The sequence below is a fragment of the Amphiura filiformis genome, chromosome 1, assembly GCF_039555335.1.
Source record: "Amphiura filiformis chromosome 1, Afil_fr2py, whole genome shotgun sequence".
In the NCBI taxonomy this organism is placed as follows: Eukaryota; Metazoa; Echinodermata; class Ophiuroidea; order Amphilepidida; family Amphiuridae; genus Amphiura; species Amphiura filiformis.
In genome coordinates this window covers 11,246,455-11,267,669 of record NC_092628.1, presented here as the reverse complement: position 1 = coordinate 11,267,669, position 21,215 = coordinate 11,246,455, and the positions used below count along the sequence as shown (strand labels likewise).

The 21,215-nt window shown below is 36.2% G+C and overlaps 1 protein-coding gene across 2 annotated transcripts; it reads left to right on the top strand.

Moving 5' to 3' along the window:
* The first annotated feature begins 267 nt into the window (after positions 1 to 267).
* Positions 268 to 15,415, top strand: LOC140152865 (uncharacterized). 2 transcript variants are annotated; one of them, XM_072175508.1, is made up of 9 exons: positions 268 to 646; positions 4,059 to 4,166; positions 5,132 to 5,254; positions 7,748 to 7,843; positions 8,335 to 8,355; positions 9,473 to 10,111; positions 11,638 to 11,711; positions 12,596 to 12,719; positions 13,674 to 15,415. In XM_072175508.1, the coding sequence occupies exons 1-9, from the start codon at positions 343 to 345 to the stop codon at positions 13,751 to 13,753; spliced, it is 1,569 nt and encodes a 522-aa protein (XP_072031609.1). In that variant the 5' UTR covers positions 268 to 342; the 3' UTR covers positions 13,754 to 15,415. The 2 variants fall into 2 exon arrangements, with proteins under 2 accessions (XP_072031609.1, XP_072031529.1); XM_072175428.1 differs by having other exon boundaries at positions 5,129 to 5,254.
* Positions 15,416 to 21,215: the final 5,800 nt, after the last annotated feature.

Below are 21,215 nucleotides of genomic sequence, written 5' to 3'. Positions count from 1 at the left end.
TAAATAAATAAATAAATAAATAAATAAATAAATAAATAAATAAATAAATAAATAAATAAATAAATAAATAAATAAATAAATAAATAAATAAATAAATAAATAAATAAATAAATAAAATAAACAAAACAAACAAACAAAACGGAAGTATCACAACGCACGGACAACGCGCCGGCTGAAAGGTATTTTATTAAATCTGAATTCAAATCTAAAACCAACTCGCGTCCTGCACCCCTTGCAGCTTAAATGGATCAAAGTTCAGAGGTCAAAGGCTAATGTTTGGCTAAAAATCATGTGAGATTTTATCATTTTCGTCTCCTGATTTTGACGCAATTTTACATATTCATGAGTTTTTTCCACACATCAGTGCTAACTTCCACATACTTTCGACAGTCTTGCTTCCGAGGAAGTCATATTTTACCGTATTTGACGTATGGAAGTAGCTTTTTGAAGCCAAAACAAGCTGCTACTCACTCTACAATTTCAATTTGTCGTCGCCCTATTCACGCTACTACTGTCACTAGCTGTCAATTGGTTGTACCAGGAAGTAGTAAACGCAAAATAATGGCAGACTCCGGGGACCAAAAACCTCGCATGAGAAAGTACCAAACAGAGATCTCAAAGCTTCAAACGATTCAAAAGGAAAGAGGTAAGAGCCTAGAGGCAGTGCAGTAGTGGTAGATATGATGATAGATAGATAGATAAATGGTTTACATGTATATGCACTCGCAGTAAAAACTGAATTGCCACATATTTACAAAATATAATAAACATATTTTACACATTATTCATTAAAATTGACATAAAAGATAGCATTTTATCAACACTCATGTACTCACGCTACGAACAGAAACTCACCACACTACTACGACTCAGACTCCTAATACATTCACAGCGCCCGTCTTCACACACCCAACACACCCCTTTACAAACACTCACACACCCACACACCATCATCAACACCCCGATCAACACCCGCAACACTAAACGCACAACCACCAAACTCACCCAATCACACACCCACTCACCCCCCACACTTAAACCATTTACTCCATAAATTCAAGGTGAAAAACATCAAAATACATATTTCAAACGAGTACCACAAATTGATGAGAACACATTTGCATCAAAATTGTTCATAATATTGCACATGATAATAATGATAAAAGATCACATTAGCTGGTCATTGTACAGTTTAGTGAGATAGGGTATTGGGCTTTCTTGGTAGCGTTTAGTTCTGCAACGGACAGTGGTCATGATCTGAAGTACGAAGTAGCCGACTTGTGCTGCTGCCGCGCAGGGGAGGTAGCAATTCGCGGAATTGATGAGAACTCATCATTGCATTAACGAATGTTACACAGATATGTTTCCTTCTCTCCGTCAACACAGTAAGGTTGCATGTGGTCAAAGCCTCATCATAGGTGGAGTATTTGCTGCCCAGGATGATCTTGCAAGCCCGCTTTTGCACACGTTCAATGGCGGATTGTTGTTTGGCGGTGATGCTTGAATGCCAAACCGGAACAACGTATTCTGTTAGTAGCCTGAGAGTACTAAAATTAAGAGAGGCGCTACATCGATCGCTCAAGTGAGGACAGCGTGAGCTCGATACAGGTATAAGAGTCTGTTCGTCACGCCACAAATCCTGAAAGGTGATTTTGAATATGTAATGATATGAATGAGCTAAATGTGACGTAGCTACGAAAAGGCGCTGTCATTGGATGTATGTGATTCATTTTCCTATATGAGTTATTGTTGTTGTTGTTTTAAATGTTTGTTTTTTGTCTTTTAATATGAACGCACCGGCCAATTAAGGCGTGTGCCACTGATATAGGCCTAAAAGCGTCCGTTCTAATAAATAAATAAAATAAAATATGCCCATATTGTTGTTGGGCAGACGTCACGCTCTCTGCGAACTGTACAAAAAGGTGACTAATAGAAATATATTACGAATCTTGGCAGCAGACAGATTGTGCTGTTCTTTGACCCTGACTGTTTGTCACGTCGACCTAGATAAACACACACAAGCAGGGGATGCGACTGTGCCACAGGTTTTGTCTTCGGAATCGGTATAGGCAATTTGTACAGAGTGCCGCTAGCCTGGGGTAGCGGTAAAAAATTACCGTCCAGACCATGCGAATGTATATTGAATGTACGTAAAATCGAATCCCTGGCCTAGAATTTAAGAGGGATTTTGATAGCAGTTCCATTAAAAAAAGCTGTCATCACCTTAATAGTTAACACATTTGCTAGTCAGCCAAATTCGCCTAGACCAGGGCCCAAACTGAAACACAATACATATTGTATAGAAATTTAAAAGAACTGTTTGGACAGGCTGGTCAAGGAAACCTACATAAATATGTTTTCTATACTTCACTTGACCCAAATATGATTTTTTTTTTGGTGATGAGACAATCGCACATGGAATTTGAGAGGGATTTTGATAGCAGTTCCATTAAAAAAAGCTGCTATCATCATGAGACTAAGATCTAGAAAGTACACAGTTACCGAAATGCTGTTGCTAGCAGAATCTTTTTGATGAAAGTCAATCTTTGACAATTGATGTAACTTTGCTACAGAAAGTGATATGACAAAAAGGTTTTCAGTTTTGGCTTTCTTTACTCACTTGGCTTTAATTTGATATATAAAATTATGCAGTTTGATGGCAAATTTGAATTCACCTAGCATACCTACACAGTACATGTATGCACTAGTAGCATTGCCGTTGGTAGTATTGCTCGAGAAGTTTAGCCAAGAATTTGCTCACCGATAGCTTCACATTCTAGGCTAGAGACCATTGCATTCAAAATCTAGTCGGATTCGCTGAAGCATGACACTGTGTAAAGCAATGGAAGTTCAGAAGTAAACACAGCCGATCACGACAGGCGAATGCATCAAAAATGTTGCTAAAATTCCACTTCAGCAAAAATTTTAGACTGTCCAAAATTGGCAAATCTTGCTCAAAAGATGCAGTTGACTCATCGAAATAACTTTCATCCAAATTTCAACATTAACAGTTCACCACTGGTTCAAAAAAATGCACCTCTGTCCGACCGAAAAATTATAGCACGCACTCTAGCATCGAATGCCTAACTATCGTGTGCAAATTCGAAGCTAGAGTTCTCGAGTAATGGTACTACTCATACATGTATGCTAGGTATGAAAGGTGAATTCAAATTTGCCATCAAACCACATCATTTTAAAGCCCATGAGTAAAGAAAGCCAAAACTGAAAACCGTTTTGTCATCTAGAACTTACTGTAGCATGTAACATCTTGTCAAAGGATGTTGACTTTCATCAAAAATAGTCAGCCAACTTCTATATAATGCATTTTCAATTAAAAAACAAAACAGCATAGTCTCATGATAGAGCAGCTTTTCTCTCATGTCTATGTGGAACTGCTATCAAATTCCCTCTAAAATTACAAGTGCGATTATCTCATCACAAAAATAAATCATATATTTGGGTCAGGTCACCTGCCTTTGTTATTGATTAATTTTCATCCTGTTTCTTCTGTTTCTTAGCAGTCAAGTTAGCTCAATCGATAAGGCGTTCGACTATGGTGCGAGAGGTTGCGGGTTCGAACCCTGGTGGTGCCTAGTATGCTCTCATGGAAAATTTAGTTAGCTTGAAATTCCCCTGGACAAGGAACTCGTTGCTAATTTGTCTCGTTGTAACCCGTACGAAACTCGGGGAGCTGATCCTGGTTGCGATGGTTATTTGTGGTATGTTTAGGGTGTGCGCTCTTGAAGCAGCAAAGTCCATGTATTGTTGTTTAATGGTTTATGGAATGATGGGGGCCATAGTGGTCAGCGACAACCTGTAAAGTGTGCTGAGGCTTGTGGATCAACGCTCTAGGCGTTGTGCCTGTGCGTAGCGCACTATAAATCACTGCGCTTTTTTTTTTTTTCTCATTCAATTACAAAAATATCACTGGTTTGATGTCGTATCACATTCTGCCTACACGACAGCCTTGAACATTACGTGATACGACCATCCATATTATATTATTTTGAACAAACAGTTAATTTATCTATAATTTGTTCTTTATTTTACACTTCCAGCTAACTACTTAGCAATGAGTTTAAAGGAGAAGATGAAGCATAGCAGAATACGAGGGGAACCAGTGCAACTGCAGGAGGTTGAATCATGGGCAGCAGTGAAAGGCCAAAGTAAGCCTTACAAAAATGTAGTGTGTCTCAGGCATAGAGATTAGACCCAAAGAGTACCAACTCAAAATGTCCCAGTGTCAGCCGTGTGTAATGCTATGGTACCGGGTTGTACTGTTAAACACTTTAATATTGCAGGTACTCTGTCTAAGATTTTCGATTCCAGTAAAATGCAGTCCAACATAAGCAGTATTCCATGCGAAGTTTCTGAATTCTGAGCCTTGTATTCTCAGAAGCTTTGACACTAAAATCTTCGCTGGGTATTTGCGCCTTACCTTCCCAGGCTTCCCTAAGTAAAATGTTGGGATATGAAATATGGCAATTGTTTGTTGGAAATAACATGCAAACCGTAATAAAATTATAAAATACTAGTAGATATGCAATGTAGGCCCTATGGGAGGGGAGCATTTTTTACCCACAACCTTGTTCAATCAGAGGAACATTTTTTCTTTTTAAATTTTATTTTTTCAAGCTACAAACCGCTATCCTTGTAATGATATTTGATGTTATTTTGATGTAATTTATAAATAATCTACTACAGGTAATTAGAATTATGTCACATAGTCACAAAAATGAATTCTGAAGTGAATTCTGTAGTGAACGTTATTAGTGTTGAGTTGTCAAATTCTGCACCCAGTTCATGAGTGCAAAGTTTCAAAGGTCCTTAAATACCTCACAAAATTAAGTGGTTTTACAGTAAATCCGCCATATTGGCAGAGTTGTGTACATTTATTTCTGATTTTGGTTGGTCAAAAGTTGGTTCGCCTTTGGTTGGTTGAACTTGAAAGTTGATTCCCTATAACAGTGCATTTGTAACCTATACTGCAGTACAATGTAGCATTTGTGAAGGAGTCAAGTCTAGACTAGGACTTTAAAGTCCAGTTACTATCATCACTTTATTGTAAAAATAATATATAATTTTCATAGCTTAATTTGTGTTGAATGCCTTATTTTTCATTATCAAGCAGAGCGATGTGGATCTCCATCGGACATCAACGATCAAGTGAGCCTGTGGAGAGGGGACATCACCAAACTCACCATAGGAGCCATAGTGAATGCAGCAAATAGCTCACTACTTGGGGGTGGTGGAGGTAAGACAGAAGAGCAGATAGCTAATCTAATCTTAAGTCCCCCATAAAAAATGTTTGTCCACACCCGACCGACCCATACTGAGGTAAAGTTCCTACTCAGTGACTCTGCAAATGAAACCAACCCAAATTTTGGAAATTGCAGGAAGGTTTTTTTTTTTGTTTCTTTCACAATTTTGTATATATTCTGAATTGTAACACAAACAGTTTTTCAAGCAATCAGGTCAAAGGTCAAAAAGGTCACAACCTGATGATCGCAGCCTCAGTCTTATGATATATGACTAACATTGTAAAAAATTGCTATGTAAGCTGAAATTTGTGTTGCTCTGCAGCTACACTAGGTAAATTGAACACTGGCTACCTTATAAGATAGGTAATGTTACATACCGGGTACCATCTGATAACAATAACTATTACTAATTAATCGTAAATTGTGTTTTGATCAGCTTTCTGGTGTTACTCACTTCACACCTAATTACACAACTCAAAAGGTGGAGGAAAAGTTGGATATTAGTAATTAACACATAATCTCCATGCACTCTACCCTACAAGTGAAATTTTTTTGGTGCACCCCCTAGTACATGTACCTAGACTTCTGACCGCCCATCCCTGACCAGAGCGTTAGGTGAAGCCAATGAAATACAAAGGATTTGTGTTGAATGCCTTATTTTGCATTATCAACCACATTTATGAAATGGACTCGCTCATTTGCGTCTTTATGAAAATTGTTGCTATGCAGTGTCGACTTCACTACGTGTATCAAAGTCGGAGATCTAGGTTCTTGTTTGTGGGTGCACCTATGAAATATTAGCACCTGTGTCAATACGGAAGATTTACCAATAGCAAGTTGCACACGCCTCTATAAGGACCTAGCCTTGATCGAGACTTCCTCCTTACTTTTTCTCTATTCATGACAGGACCCATGTTTAATCAGTGGTAGTAGTATCATAATTATACTGGACTCAAACACTAGACTATACCCCTGCAGTGCACAGTATGCCTAGGGGTACTAAGTATGTTTAGAGAGTCCACTGTCACGACTACAAGCTGTATCAAAATGATTGGTACGCATCAGTTTTCATTGATAATGGATGAGCCTGACACATCAAAACTCAACATAAGATCCAAATAATTTGTAGATTGATTGTAAAATAAGTCATAAACTATACATTCTGGACATTTTAAGAGTATCCACTGTTGTATTTGGAAGAGGCAGACTTTTCAATAAACATCAAAATTGATGGGTACCAATCATTTTGATACACCCTGTATAGGAAGTCAAATAATGTTTTTAAATGTAAAGTTATGATGGTAAGTAATTATTTTGAAAGAACAACTTCAACATTTTGGAAAGAAACAGGAATTTTTGAAAGATGCTGCAAAGTTTCCATTGGACGCCCAAGAACTTCAAGCAAATCTATAAAGACCAAGATGTAGCAGCTGTTTTTGCACCATATATGTTTTTAGATCATTTAATATTGAAGTTGGGTTGATGCTGCAAAGGTAATCTCAAATAGTGCTGATCAACATACAAGGTGTCCCATAAAAAGGTTACATGTAGAAAATGAACCTCATTTTGTGATGGTACAACAAAACGATGTCATTTTTTTCAGAGATTATTTATTCATCCTTCTTGTAACTGCCTGCTAAGTTTCAACTCCGTATCTTAAAGCGTCTTAACTTATGAGCGCAAGATGACAGGGGTGTCAAGAGTGGCTAACTATCAACATATTGCACAACGAAAGTTTTCATGTTTTTTCTTTCTTACTTTTTATTTACTCTTATTTTTAATGGTTGAACTTATCATGCTTTTTACATTAAAGAAATATATTGAAAAATAAAATATTGTCCCCTGAAAATAAATACTTTTTAGAGCTTTTTCACTCTTGATGGTAACAAATAAAGGAAGATGGTCATTAGACAAGAACACTTTTGGTGAAGGCGTTACTGCACGCTGTATTTCCTGCCATCAACATAGTGAAATCAATAACAATCTTCTGCATTTAGGCCTTATTCATGTTGAGTTGAAATCGCTACTGTGTTATATACTGTAAGAATATTACACATTTCTGACTGAAATCTTGAAATAAAACAAGTTTAATTCTCTGTTCAACAGAATAAAATGCTGCATATGCCATGCTATGGCTGTGCCTAATCAAGTGCCCCGCCAAATGCACGGTGGCTGTAACAGTGGTAATGAGCCTCGTGTTGCATGTCACTTAAACAGCTTGGTCAGGAATGCCTGGTATGCAGGTTAAGTACATAGGTTGTGAACTTGGCATTCCCAGGGGTACTAGTAGAGGGTACATAGATTATGCCATGAAAAGATCATTTATATTTGTTTACATTAACTTAGATTATTTTCAAAAATCTACATGTAACCTTTTTTGGGGACACCCGGTACATACCTATATTCTTGAACAACAAGCATTTTATAACTTATTGCAATGACTTATCCCAATTCCCAAGTTAAATTGTTCTCATTGATGTCTACAGTTGATGGAGCCATTCATCGTGCAGCGGGAAAGAAGCTTTATAATGAGTGTGAGTCGCTCGGTGGCTGTTCAACAGGGGATGCCAAAATGACTGCAGGTAGGTCAAACCACACATTTTTTCTCCGTAGTCCACTTGATTTGTATAATTTGTGCACAATCGATATATTTTCACATCTGATCTTTTCAGTCACTGTACTTCCTCTGTTTGTTACCTTCCCAAGTGGACTACTTACTTTGGATTGCAGTTAACATGCTTAACACTGTTGTCTATGGAAAGTTAGTCCAATTTCTGGCCTACTAAAATTGGCCATGATGTAATGCATCTTTATATGGACCTGGCTTGTGATTGGTTGCCCAGATCTCGTTGCGGTTTAAATCCTGCGGGCACATGCCATTACCATTAACTACATCGCACACAACTATATATGTGGAATTTGTGGTGCTTTGTGTGGGCGTGAAAGTTTCACTCTCATTAAGTGCATGAGCGCGTCTTGTACTTCCATGCTTTGTGCTTGCGGTTAAATTGTATTGATGAACAAGTAATCTTTGTCATGAATATTAAGTACACTTTTTTATCTTTCATTCTAGGATACCTGTTACCTGCAAAATGTAAGTATTTTGTTTAGATTGCCACCAGGTTAAATAAATAAATGTAGATATTTATATAGCGCTTTATGCCGTAAACAGCCTTGCGCTTTACATTTATTCCGCCGTTATTATAATATGTCGGAACCACGTTTGCTGCCTACAAATGGTGCAGGGTTCATCAGTGCAACAACTGTGACTACCCCTAACAGCTTCCCATTGCACCTGGGTGGGGTGAAGCAAGCGAGACAAAGCGCCTTGCCCAAGGGCGCAACACGGTGGCGGGACGGGGACTCGAACCCACGCACGTAAAGCAAGCTCTCAGATTATGAGTCCAAGGCCGTAACCACTGAGCCACCGTGCCCTCAGGTTATAAATTTAATTATCAATAAGATTCCTAGTTCTAGTTTATACAAGGGCTTGTAGTATAGTAACTTAAAAAACATTTCATTCTTAATATACATGTAGAGGCTGGCTAGGATGTAAAATACGGTGCACCACCGGGTAAGCTTATACAAACAACTATACAGGGATGTGCCACTGAATTGGGTCTCATTTTTGTCATTCTGGTATTATGTAAATGTCCCTTTTTTGTGTAAAAATTGACCAGTATAAATTCTGAGCCTGTTTGTTTTCATGTGTTTAATAAAATAATTCAGAAAAAAGTCTCATATTATTTAATATAATAAAGAAATTTAAATTTTTTGTAACTAAACAAATTCATTTAGTATACTTAGAGTTTGGTGCAAAAGCTACTACTGAGGAGGTATTGAGCCTTATTGGCCCTTTGCACAAATCCGCCATCTTGCTACCAAAACAAGCTTTTCCCTGCAAATGCATGCGCATTTTTGTTTATAGCACCAGAAGGCTTTTACTACACATACGTGGCAATTAAAGCGTGCGTTTGACAGGCGTACGCACACACTTCACGCACTATGCGGGTAGAACCTCGTTGGCCGTGCGATCGGCGAATATTATACACATGAAGGCCACTTGTGCAGAAGATTTCTTTAACAAAGAGATCTACTAAATTTTAAATATTAATCACTGGCTTGGAACTGATCAAAATGAATTAGATTCATTGAAAAACAAAACAACATACTTATTAACAGCAATCTATTTTGTGTCATTATTTCCCTAGATGTGATCCACACTGTAGGCCCACAGATGCATTATTTCGGGGGCAGAGATCCTGGACACAAGAGAGAGCAGCTTGCAAGTTGTTACCAAACATGTTTAGATATTATCCTGGAACACAATAATAAACAGAGAGACATTTTAGCACGGCAGTCAAGGGCGGAAAACAAAGCAAAGAAGAGTAAATCCAAGGAGGAAAGTGAAAGCTCTGTCGACTCAAAGGGAACCGATACTGATTCAGAAAATCAAAAAACAAGTACTGTGCAAGAAAAAGAGAGCGTTTCAGAGGAAAGTTCCATGGAGCAGAATTCAACAGACTCGAAGAATCAAAATTCAGCAGACTCACTGCAAGAAGCAGAAAATGCTGATAAGAGTGATGAAAGTGGTATGGAAGTGGGCGATAGGACAAAAGAAAGTGAAGTAAAAGATGTTAAGCCTACAGAAAGTGATAATTCTGAGGTAGATGGTGAGAAAGAAGAGATTTCGGAAGGAAAATTCGAGAAAACTGATGGTGATAAAGAAAAGGAATCCATGGAGGAGGAGGAGAAAGCGGAAGAAGATGGTTATAGTAAACCTAGCATCTATCCAGCAGAACCACTGATAGATTCAGTTGCTTTCCCATGTATATCAACTGGAATTTATGGTAAGCAAGGATTATTAACTGATAAATTGTACAGATGTGTGCTCCAAAAATGCAGGAAACTTACTTGCTGGAGTGAAACACAAGTTGTATCAAAATGATTGGTGCCCATGGTTTGTTGCATTTGGAAGAGGCATGCTCTGATATCAACATTGATGGGTACCAATCATTGGATACTGTGCAACAAAAATGTGGTCGATCAAGTAGTAGCGGCATTACGGGTGGCATTCCCCCCCCCCTAATATTTTTCTTCCCCCCTCACTTGTAAGGCAAAACCCCCAAATTTCCACTTTTTGCAGCAATTTTGTGCAAAATTTGATGATTCCCCCACGGAAATTTACTTTGCCCCCCCCAAAAAAAATCCTGGTTTCATCACTACAAACAAGCAGTTTGTTGGTGGTATGGTGAAATAATCCTCCATGGGAGTGATGCAACCATGACGGAGTCTGTAATAACCCCTTTGAAAATATGTTATATTAGATAGCAGCAGGGGCGTAGCCAGGATTGTTTGCATTGGGTGCGGAATTTCCAAACAAAGAGTGGACCTATTTCCTAAATAAATTTGATCACTTATAAAAAGTGGCCTTAATCCCCCTAAAATTACAATAATTTCACATGCAAAGGTGGTCCCTTCGTTAATTTTTCTTTATAATTTTAAACCTTGTTGGGTACATTTTTAATTCCCTTACCCATATGGACCTTTTAGTAAATGTTTTGGGTGTGTTGCACTCCCCTACACCCTGGCTAAGCCTGGGATATCAGATTAGATATGGAAGTGTTCCACAAGAATTTAGTGTATGCTTTTACAAGAGTTTGTGCATCTAGCCCATTATTAGCAACAGCATAATTGAATACAGTGTGATGCTAACAGACTTAATCTAAAAACACATTTAAGCGCTGCAAATTTATTAGGCTATTCTAATTGAAATCAATGCACCCGGTGTGGAAGACATGATCTTAATCATCCACACAGGGAGGGTAGATTTCAAATGAATGGGTGACTTCCATTTGAAATTTACACTCTCTGTGTGAGAGATTAAAGTCATGTCTTCCATAGGGAGTGTATGGATTTCAACTACCGGTATTAGTAGAATATCCCACTGCATGATGATCCTGAGGAACACTATCTCATACTGTCACCAACATGAAAATGTGGCACGAGTCATTTCTCAGTATCAGTCAATGGTTGCCAGGGAAAAGTAGATCAAATCAGGGATAATCCACCTTTATAATGTATTGATTTCTGGTGATGAGAGTGTTGCTTCAATCCCCGGCTTCAATCAATACCAACAAGAAGTCAACTGGCAACCCAAGCAGATCAGTGCATCATCTGGCTGATGAAAAGAGCAGACCTTAGCTCTTGAAACGTCCCATACAGTGTTTCAATTGGACTTGTATAGAAGAAATGCTGAATTAATGGAATACTACAGTCCTGATGAACTTAATCAAGAAAGCAAATCAGGGATAGTTGTGTAGGCTTTGTTATTTCTGTTACTGACATACTTTCCTGATGGATATTGTACTCTTAGGTTATCCACAAGATGACGCAGCTGAGGTAGCATTAACGGTGTGCAGAAGGTGGCTGAGAGAACATCCCAACGAGGTATGACATTTTTGATTACTGTTACCGGTACATGCATGGTTATTAGTGTGCATGCATTTTATTTTATTCTTTGTTCATCTTATCACTATACATTTTCAGCTATTGCACCGTATGCTTGTGTAAATTCACAAATGTGCACGCTGGTCATACATTGCACAAAGCATGCTTAGTGTAGGCAGTGTCATAGCCAAAGGGTGCCTCCTAGTACCAATGGCACATGGATACATTACAACCCATTTGTACATAATTATTGGCCCATGCCCATGATTCTTGATGTGAAGTTGCCTAAAACTAAAATCATTGTTGAAATCTGTAAAATCTCTGAAAAGCTGAGCATTTCCAACTTTATAAAAGCAGTTATATATCACTAATCATCTTTAGTTATACGTCTTATTTATACATCCCAGCTGCGTGAAGCTCTGCTCAATAACAATTGGCAAGCTAATACACATATGTGACCGTACAGCACGAATGAGCCGTAAATGTCCTCAATTGTATTCTGAGTTACAGTGTAAAATGGGCATGAAGGTCGTATTCATAGGTACCTCAATTTGGTGCTACGTGTACCTCATTTAATGAGATACACGTAGCACCAAATTGAAATACCTATTAATATGACCTTCATGCCCATTTTACACTGTAACTCAGAATACAATTGAGGACATTTACGGCTCATTCGTGCTGTACGGTCACATATTGACGATAATTGTATATGCTTCGTTTTACCATATAATTTGTTTAGCTCGAGATTATTAGGGACATAATATGATCAGTTAATACTAACATTTTGTGGACAACAAATAAGAATCTATTCTTAATGGAAATCGCACATTATTGCTTTAAATTAACACTACCCTATACCAAATTGTTGATTTCCTATTCAGATGAAGCGAATCATATTTTGTGTGTTCTTGGAAAGTGACTACAGCATATACAAGAAATATCTACCCAAGTTCTTCCCCATAGAATCAACACAGAAAGCGCCAGCTCAGACGGACAGTGAAGAAGGTAAGAATGACGGAGAAGGAATGAAAATAAAGCAGAAAACAAGGAAAAGAGCACTGAAGGAAAAAATATGAAATGTGGAACAGATTTTTTTATGAGAAATATAAAAAGGAAGGAGGGGAGGGTGAATGATAAGAAATAAAAGCTGCTATAATCAAAATATCTGATTCTCGATCATCTGAGCCCACTAGGTACACACAGATATTTGAATTGAGCATACAACACCATGTCCACACACTATGTAGTACTTGTGACCGTTTGAGAACCGACCAATCATGGTGTTCATATACGGCCGTCACTAGGCGAGGTCAAGGGTAGGTCATGAGCGTGTTATGCCATGAAAAGTGCTTGATGCAGTTTACGCAGTAGGTATGTGCACTCATGATCAGTAATTAAATGTTTTGATTATAGTTGTGCTGTTTTTCCTTGTCTTCATCACTATCAGATTACGTTCACATTTCCCATTTGCTTGTTCCAATAATGCAAAAATTGTGAATTTGATGAATTTTATGGAGTTCAGGTTTAGCATTTCACTGAATAGGCCTTTAATGAGGAGGGTGCTAAACAGGTGTAAGTTAGAAAAGTCTTCAGGGGGGAGAGAACTCGAAATAGGTTGAAAAAGGGCAAAAAAATCTTTAGGGGGGGCTCATTGGGGGAGGGAACTATAAATAGTTTCAATATCACAGTTATCAGGGCGTGCTCATGGGAGAGAGAACTATAATTAGGTTGGAACTTGGCAGAAAAAGGAGGGCTCATTAGGGAGGGGTTATAATGTAGTTGAATATCGCAGTTATCAGGGGTGCTCATTCTAAGGGGAGAAAACTATTAAGTAGGTTGGAAAATGGCAAAAATCCTTAGTGGGGGCTCATTTGAGGAAGGAGCTATTATAATGAGGTTGAATATCGCAGTAGTTATGATATATAATGATTTTTTTTTTCTATTTAATTTTTGTTGCAGAGAAGTCATCCTCCAATCAAGAAGATTCATCTGAACCAGAGACGAGTAGTCCAGCCAATAAAAAAGACAGGAAAGATTAAATTTTATAAAAGTTTTATTAGACCATTTTATGACACAATTAATATTAAGCAAAACAAGTCTTTCACCAAACAAAAACATTTTTTTTTTCATTTTTAATTATTGTCATTACAATCAGACTTGTGGTTTCAAAGATAAAATTTTTTATTTTATATCATCATATTTTAGAAAATAAAATGAAATACAGCAGAACGTTAGCATTTATTTTAGCCAATAAATCACAATCAATTTCAACTTCATATGTTTTATTGGTCTATTCCAGTTGAAATCCATACAGCCCCTATGGAAGACCTGACCTTTAATTTAAATCCTCCACACAGGGAGTGTGGATTTCAAATGGGATCACCTAAATGGGTGGCTCCATTTGATATTCACACTCCCTGTGTGGGAGATTAAGGTAATATCTTCATAGGGGTGTATGGATTTCAACTGGAATAGCCTATTTGTGTGATTGCAACACTTGGTTACCATTATAATGATGTATTATAATAGACCTGGCAAAATACCAGAAAATCACATGCCAGATTAAAAGGGAACTATACAGGCTATGTACGCGATGTTTTTACAGTACTAAATAATGTAGCATGGTCAGGGTGATATCTAGGATTTGACAAGTGCCCAAAATTTTCACCAAAACTGCTTGTCCGAAATTTGACCTTGAAAACATAAACCAGACCTTCTGGAGGTTCAGTCCGTTCAAAATGCTATCGTAATAGCCTTGATTTATTTCACTGGTCTTGATTTGTACGTGTTCACAGAACTTAAATAAGCATTTTTTTAGAATTTGCATATATGTCAACTCAAAGGCATTAATCTTGCCTGTCCTAGGAGCAAACTACCCATCCAAAATGATGGGTAGACAGGTGGCTAGCTAACACCCTGATCATGATCACTGGTCAGGAGCATGGGGAGCAGGTTTTTTTTAATTCAGCCACTAAGAGAAGCACATAGCCATTGACACAGTAGAGAAGATACGCTGTGGGCTAGATAGGGAGAGGGCAGGCATTGTGTCAAAAGTTATTTCATTAGGTGACAATCAAAATCCTGTTCTCCATGTGTGTGGACTTGCCAAGTGAGTTTTTTCTGGAGGAATGACCCTTTAAAATCACAGAAAGCTTGAAAATCTGACAATTATTTCAAAAAATTCAATCAAAATCAATCTAGTTCAGCCAAAAAACTTATCAATTGCATGTAGCTTTAAAAAATTAAAAGTGCTCAAAATGCAGAATGGGGTGTTGTTGTTTTTTTGTCACCTTATAGAATTTTTTTCTTCCTTGTGTATTTGTTTACTAAAAGTAACATGCTTTGACATAGGAAGAGTTTCTGTGTAAAATCCACTATTCTATGGCTGTAAGGCCATCTTAATATAAAAGTTTGTCTCATAGGCCCTGTGCGCATCACTAAAATGGCCCGCTTTTTGCGTGTTAAACCCGCTGGATTGAGTAAATTTCAGGGTTTTTTCCAGATCCACCACACAAAAATCTCAGGTCTGACATCGTTGCATGTCAAAATAGCCTATTAATCATAAATCTCAATAAAATTCTTCATCTTTACCACAGTTAATCCTTCTTGAGAGATGAAAATATGGTCTATTCTTGTCATTATGTTTTTAACTTGGGAAGGGCTTTGAGACAAACTATTAAATTAAGATGGCCTAATCATGGGCTATGAACTGCACATTGTTCTTTGAGTATGTTTTATTCTCGAAAATAATCAGTAGGTGTATGACAGGGGTGGTGTACCAGAGTTTAAAAGTTGCACGTATTCCAAAGAAATACAGAACTTTTGGGGGGGGGATTAAAATGAATATTTTCCTGTTTTAAACATAGCTAAATCCTATTCCTGTGGTTAGTTATAACTGGCAATAAAAGTTTAATTTTAATATTTTTTGCAATTTGAGGACAAATTGGCCAAAAATTTGCAATGTTGCAGGTTTTCTTACAATTGCAAATTGCAGTTGCAAAATTCTAAAACTTGACACAAGTCTAAGCATTCAAAATTTAGTTTTTTGTGTTAATTTTGGTAATTGGTTATAAAAGATTTTAGAAAATGTGTTTTCCAAAAATGTGATTGCATAACCTGAAATGAGTCTTAGTACATGTATTTAGGTTTGATTGTCACAGCATATGAAAACACCCTAAAAATGCATGTTTTTGGCACTTCTATTCAAAAATTGGGCAAATATTGAAATTTGACTTTTAACTGAACGATTACATGCTTAATTGGGCAAAACGGTATTATTTTTTAAATCCCAAATAATTTAGTGCTGTATTTTTCTGGAAAAAGGAGTATAGTCATGCATTCCTTGTCTTGTGTGGTGTGAAAGCCTACATTTGCAAAATGTGACTCAATTGTCCATGGTGGTTTAAAACTCACCATTTGAAAACGTCTCTTGATTTTTTATGGGAAAACTTTTTGTTCTTGTAAATGTTTTTAACATGCTTGCTGTGTCACATATAAATTGCAGTTCTCTAGCCGTCAAACTGGCATAATATATATTCTGAGGACTTGGGTTTATCAACTGAAAAGTGGAAGTTATTGCTACGATATGTTAAACACACTGCCAGAAATATTATATATATAACAAATTGCAATATTACACAGATGAATTTTTTTTCTTTGGGGATTTCTTTAATTAGAAATAAGTGTAGAAAAATATGACGAATGTTTATAATTTGCAGATGTAACTCATAGAGTACAATAATGGATTACCTCAAACTATGATATTCAAGTTAATTTGGCTAAGTAAAATGATATTCTATTATTCTTAAAAGATAATGAATTGTTTCTCACACAAAATTACTTTCATGGAAATTAGTGAACATGAATAAAACACACACTAATACACATTTTATGTCATTTTATTTAAGTGATATTTATCAGCAGTCATATTCACTTTTAGATTTGTGTTGTGCAGGGGAAATTATTTATCTGATTTTGTGCTGAGATAACCATTTTGATATATTGGGGAAATCCACATGAGCCTAAACGACTGGACACACGGGCAAGTAAGTGCCTGTGGCGTTACAACTTGCCCTAGACATTTACTGTTGGTTTTTGCCTTTTGCTAATGGACGGGTGCTAAAATCTAGTCCTGCTAAAATTTTTTTTTGTTAAGGCGAGTCAGATGGGAGCATAACCTGACGGTTTTTGCACTCAGATATTGAGACAAATAAAGCTGACACACAAGAGGAAGTGTATGGGTTCTATAAAGGAGATATCCAGGCTTGATCTGAGAGATGTCATTTCCACCCCATATGCGCATGATTTTTCTCGGGGAAGGGAAAATGGACAAAACGTTTGTTTTGATATATCGGCAAGACCTATGAAAATATAAATGCAAATTGGCTTCTTTGGCATATAAGATCTATATAATAATATTAAGAAGGGCACTGCAGTTTTTTATTCAGTGGCTATCAAATTAAACTGGAATAATATGGCTGCTGCCAAATTCCAAGTTTCTGCATTTTTATTTCTTTTTAGCCCGTTTTAAGCATTTTTGCCATATTTTACGCACTTTTTCCTCTTTTTTTCAGAATTTTCCTTTGTTTTCATTGAAATATATTCTCATGCCTGGTTTTTGGTTAAAAAGTGATCAATGCCCAATAAAGAGTTTTATGTAGAGATTCATTAAAAAGAAATGAATAAATCTTTTAAACTGGAGATGGAACTTTGTCTTTTGATTTTGACCTTGCTCAGTGACATAAACTATTTTGTTTCTATTTCAGACACATAGTTTCTGTATTTAGGATTGAGTATTTTGTAACAATCTTTCAGTTTCTGGGGAGTTTTCTCTTTCTGTGACTATCTACCTTGCCTTCATATTGACAGCCCTTTAGGCCACTGAAAACAAGTGAGGTAACTTTTTCATTATTCATTATTTTTCTGCCTTTCATTATATGACCAACACGCATGTAAAATGTGCTCACTTGAAGATGAATGTTTAGCCCATGAGCTTCAAAAGTATATTAAAAAGAATCTGCAAGGTTGACAGCAAAATGTATTATATGTTTTGATTTTGATTTTTCCACAAAAAATAAAGGGATATTCATAATTTTTTTTTTCAAATATAATCAGTTTTTATCGGTATTTTTTAGAAAGTGAGGGCGGGTGACGGGAAATTCAAAATCGATTTTCATTGGCCTTATGGTCATAATTGTGTCATTTTATGCAAACTGTCACCAAAGTGGGCCACTAAAATAACTCGATAGTGTGTCCCATGAATAAACTGTTGTGTAAAAATATGTGAAACAATGATTGCAAAATGACATGCTGCCGCTTTTGATTTTTTTGATCTTTTTGTGAAAAATGTATATCTTCAATACGAATCGTCAAAATGTTCAAATGATGGACGGCTTTTCCTCACAGCTTCATACACTTCAAGTACACATCATTAGATTTATAAAGTTACATTCGAGGAATGTTAAATATTAAAAATTAAAAAAATATCAATTATTAATAATTTGCCATAAAATTTGTAATATATCGTGAATTTAAAAAAAATCAAAATTATGCCTATTTGATATCAGAAGGACATTCTTCGTATTTAGGATACCATTTGATGTGTCTGATGTTCTCTTAGTTCCCACAAAAATACTATGCAAACGTTGCTATCCGATTCTGGATCTGGATTCTGTACTCCGATTATTAAAGCAGGACTAGCCTACATCATCACATCATAGGGGATACTATTTAGTCAGTAACCGTATGAACATGTAGAAATATTTTCATAACAAACTCTGGGAAGTGTTCCAACAAATTTGCATGCTATGTATCATTTTATGTTGATAATTTGTCAACAAAATGCCAAGATATCAAAGTCGGATCCTTTTAGTCATTGGACAACCATACGCATGAAATTGTGCTGTGCATTAAGGCCACGTGAAGGATTGTGACCCAGAAAACACGAAAATGTTCTTAAAACGTTATCAACGTATTATAAACACGTTTTGATTTTATTAAAATGGTTATAATAACATGTCGGGAACAGATAATACTCGAAGATAAAGGTCATGAAAATGTTTGTAAAACGTTTTCTTTTTATGAAAAAGCACTAGGCCTACAACAACTAATGTAAAATATTTGTGCAAAATATTTTGCCAGTCCTTACGGGATCTGGAATGAGCGTTTCGACAGTATTTTTTGTGGGACATGAGAGCACATCAGACATATCAAATTGCATTCTGAATACGAAGAATGTCTTTCTAATATCAAATAATTTTCATTTTTTGAAATTCACGATATAATACAAATTTTATGACAAATTATTAAAATTTGATATTTTTCACATTTTTGATATAACAGTCCTCGATGTAAATTTTATAAATCTAATGATATATTCTTAAAGTGTATGAAGCTGGGAGGAAAAGCCGACGATCAATTGAAAATTTTGACCTTTCATATTGAAGATATGGATTTTTTTCCCCAAAAGACCTAATTTTTTGTGAACATGGGGATATAGCTTGTGTTTTAGGTATATATTAAAATACAAAAAATTAACACTAAATTCGATTAGTCTACAGCCAGACAGAAAAGGTGTTAAAACGTATAACGCGTGTTACCGCGGAATCGCCCACATGCAAAGTTATATACGTGTAATTCTGGCGTTCCGTGGAAAATGTCTTTATTTAAAAGATTAATTCAATACTTTAAGGGATCTGGAATGAGCGTTTCGACAGTATTTTTTGTGGGACATGAGAGCACCTCAGACGTATCGAATTGCATTCTGAATACGAAGCATGTCTTTCTGATACATCAAATAATTTTAATCTTTTGAAATTCACAATATAATACAAATTTTATGACAAATTATTAAAATTTGATGTTTTTCAAATTTTTGATATATAACAGTCCTCGAAGTAAATTTTAAAAATCTAATGATATATGTGACGTGTCATGTCAAAAGGAGACACTTTTGGGCAGGATCATAAATGGAGAAATAGCCAAAAATCTGCCGGTGGGTGATTTTTTCACAATTTGGGTTTGTTGCAAATTTGCGATGTTATTAATGCTAAAAATATTGTCTGATAGTTTCAGACCGGAATATAACTGGCATCTTGTAGTTTTTGAGACATTTTTCAAGTTAATTCCTACTCTCAACAGTGTCAATAATATTTTTAAAGGCCGATATCTCAATTTCCAATTTTATAATACCATAACTTTCGAACTCAATATCTTCGCTTAGGAATGTCCGATTTCATTGGGGTAAACGGCGTTGTGGAGCAAAATATCTCTATATTTAAGATATGTAAAAAACTCAAAATTCATAACCTGCCCAAAAGTGTCTCCTTTTGACATGACGACACGTCACATATTTTTAAAATGTATGTAGCTGGGAGGAAAAGCCGACGATCAATTACAAATTTTGACCTTTCATATTGCAGATATGGATTTTTTTCCCAAAAGACCTAATTTTTTTTTTGTGTTTTGGGGAAAAAAATCCATATCGTCAATACGAAAGGTCAACATTTTCAATTGATCGTCGGCTTTTCATCCCACCTACATACACTTTAAGTATAAATCATCAGATTTGTATAAAGTTTACTTCGAGTACTGCTAAATATCAAAAACATCAATTTTTAATCATTTACCATAAAATGTGTATTACATTGCGAATTTCAAAAAATCAAAATAATTTGATATCAGAAGGACATTCTTCGTATTCAGAATGCAATTCGATATGTCTGACGTGCTTTAATGTCTCACAATAAATACTGTCCAAACGTTCATACCCCATCCCTTAAATACGGTATAAACATATGTTAGAATGTTTTGCATCAGGTTTTCAAAAATGTTTTTAAATGTTATTAAAGTGTTTTACACCCTTTATGTAACCCGACATTTAAACGTTTTTTGTGAAACGTTTTGTGTTTGCTGGCCATGCGGGGGGTTGGTAAAAATGCTGGGGGTAAAATGGCTCCACAATACGAGGCCTCGGAAGGATTCAGACTAATGTACAGTATACATCAAATGTAAAGGTTTAGAAGCAACTGCACTGTTACGAGGACATTTAACTAGTTTTACTGTTCTAGGGTCTGTATTCTTTTACCGGAACCATTCATTGCGTCATGTGTCAATCCAAGTCTTCAATGAAGGCAATTAAGTGATTAATTTGGCAGAGATTGAATAAATTCAATTAACACTTTGCATGTGTCATGATAACAAACAAAACATGTCTTTTGAAAACCCCAAGCTTTAGCGACAAAATTGTGGATTTATTTCAATATTTATTTTGCATCACAAAAATACACAGTCATAAATGGTTAATTGAACAAAAATGGCTTATTTATCTACTGACTTATCTAGCTTTAAAATTTGATCGTTTGAATATCAAATACAATATACAAGTGTTTCAGGGGGAGGCTTTCTTGGCATCAAAGGACTAATAAATTGCAGTAGCCTACAATTTTCTTTAACGCTTATTTTTCGTGTAGGCGTGAATTAGTCATAAAAATACATTTTAAA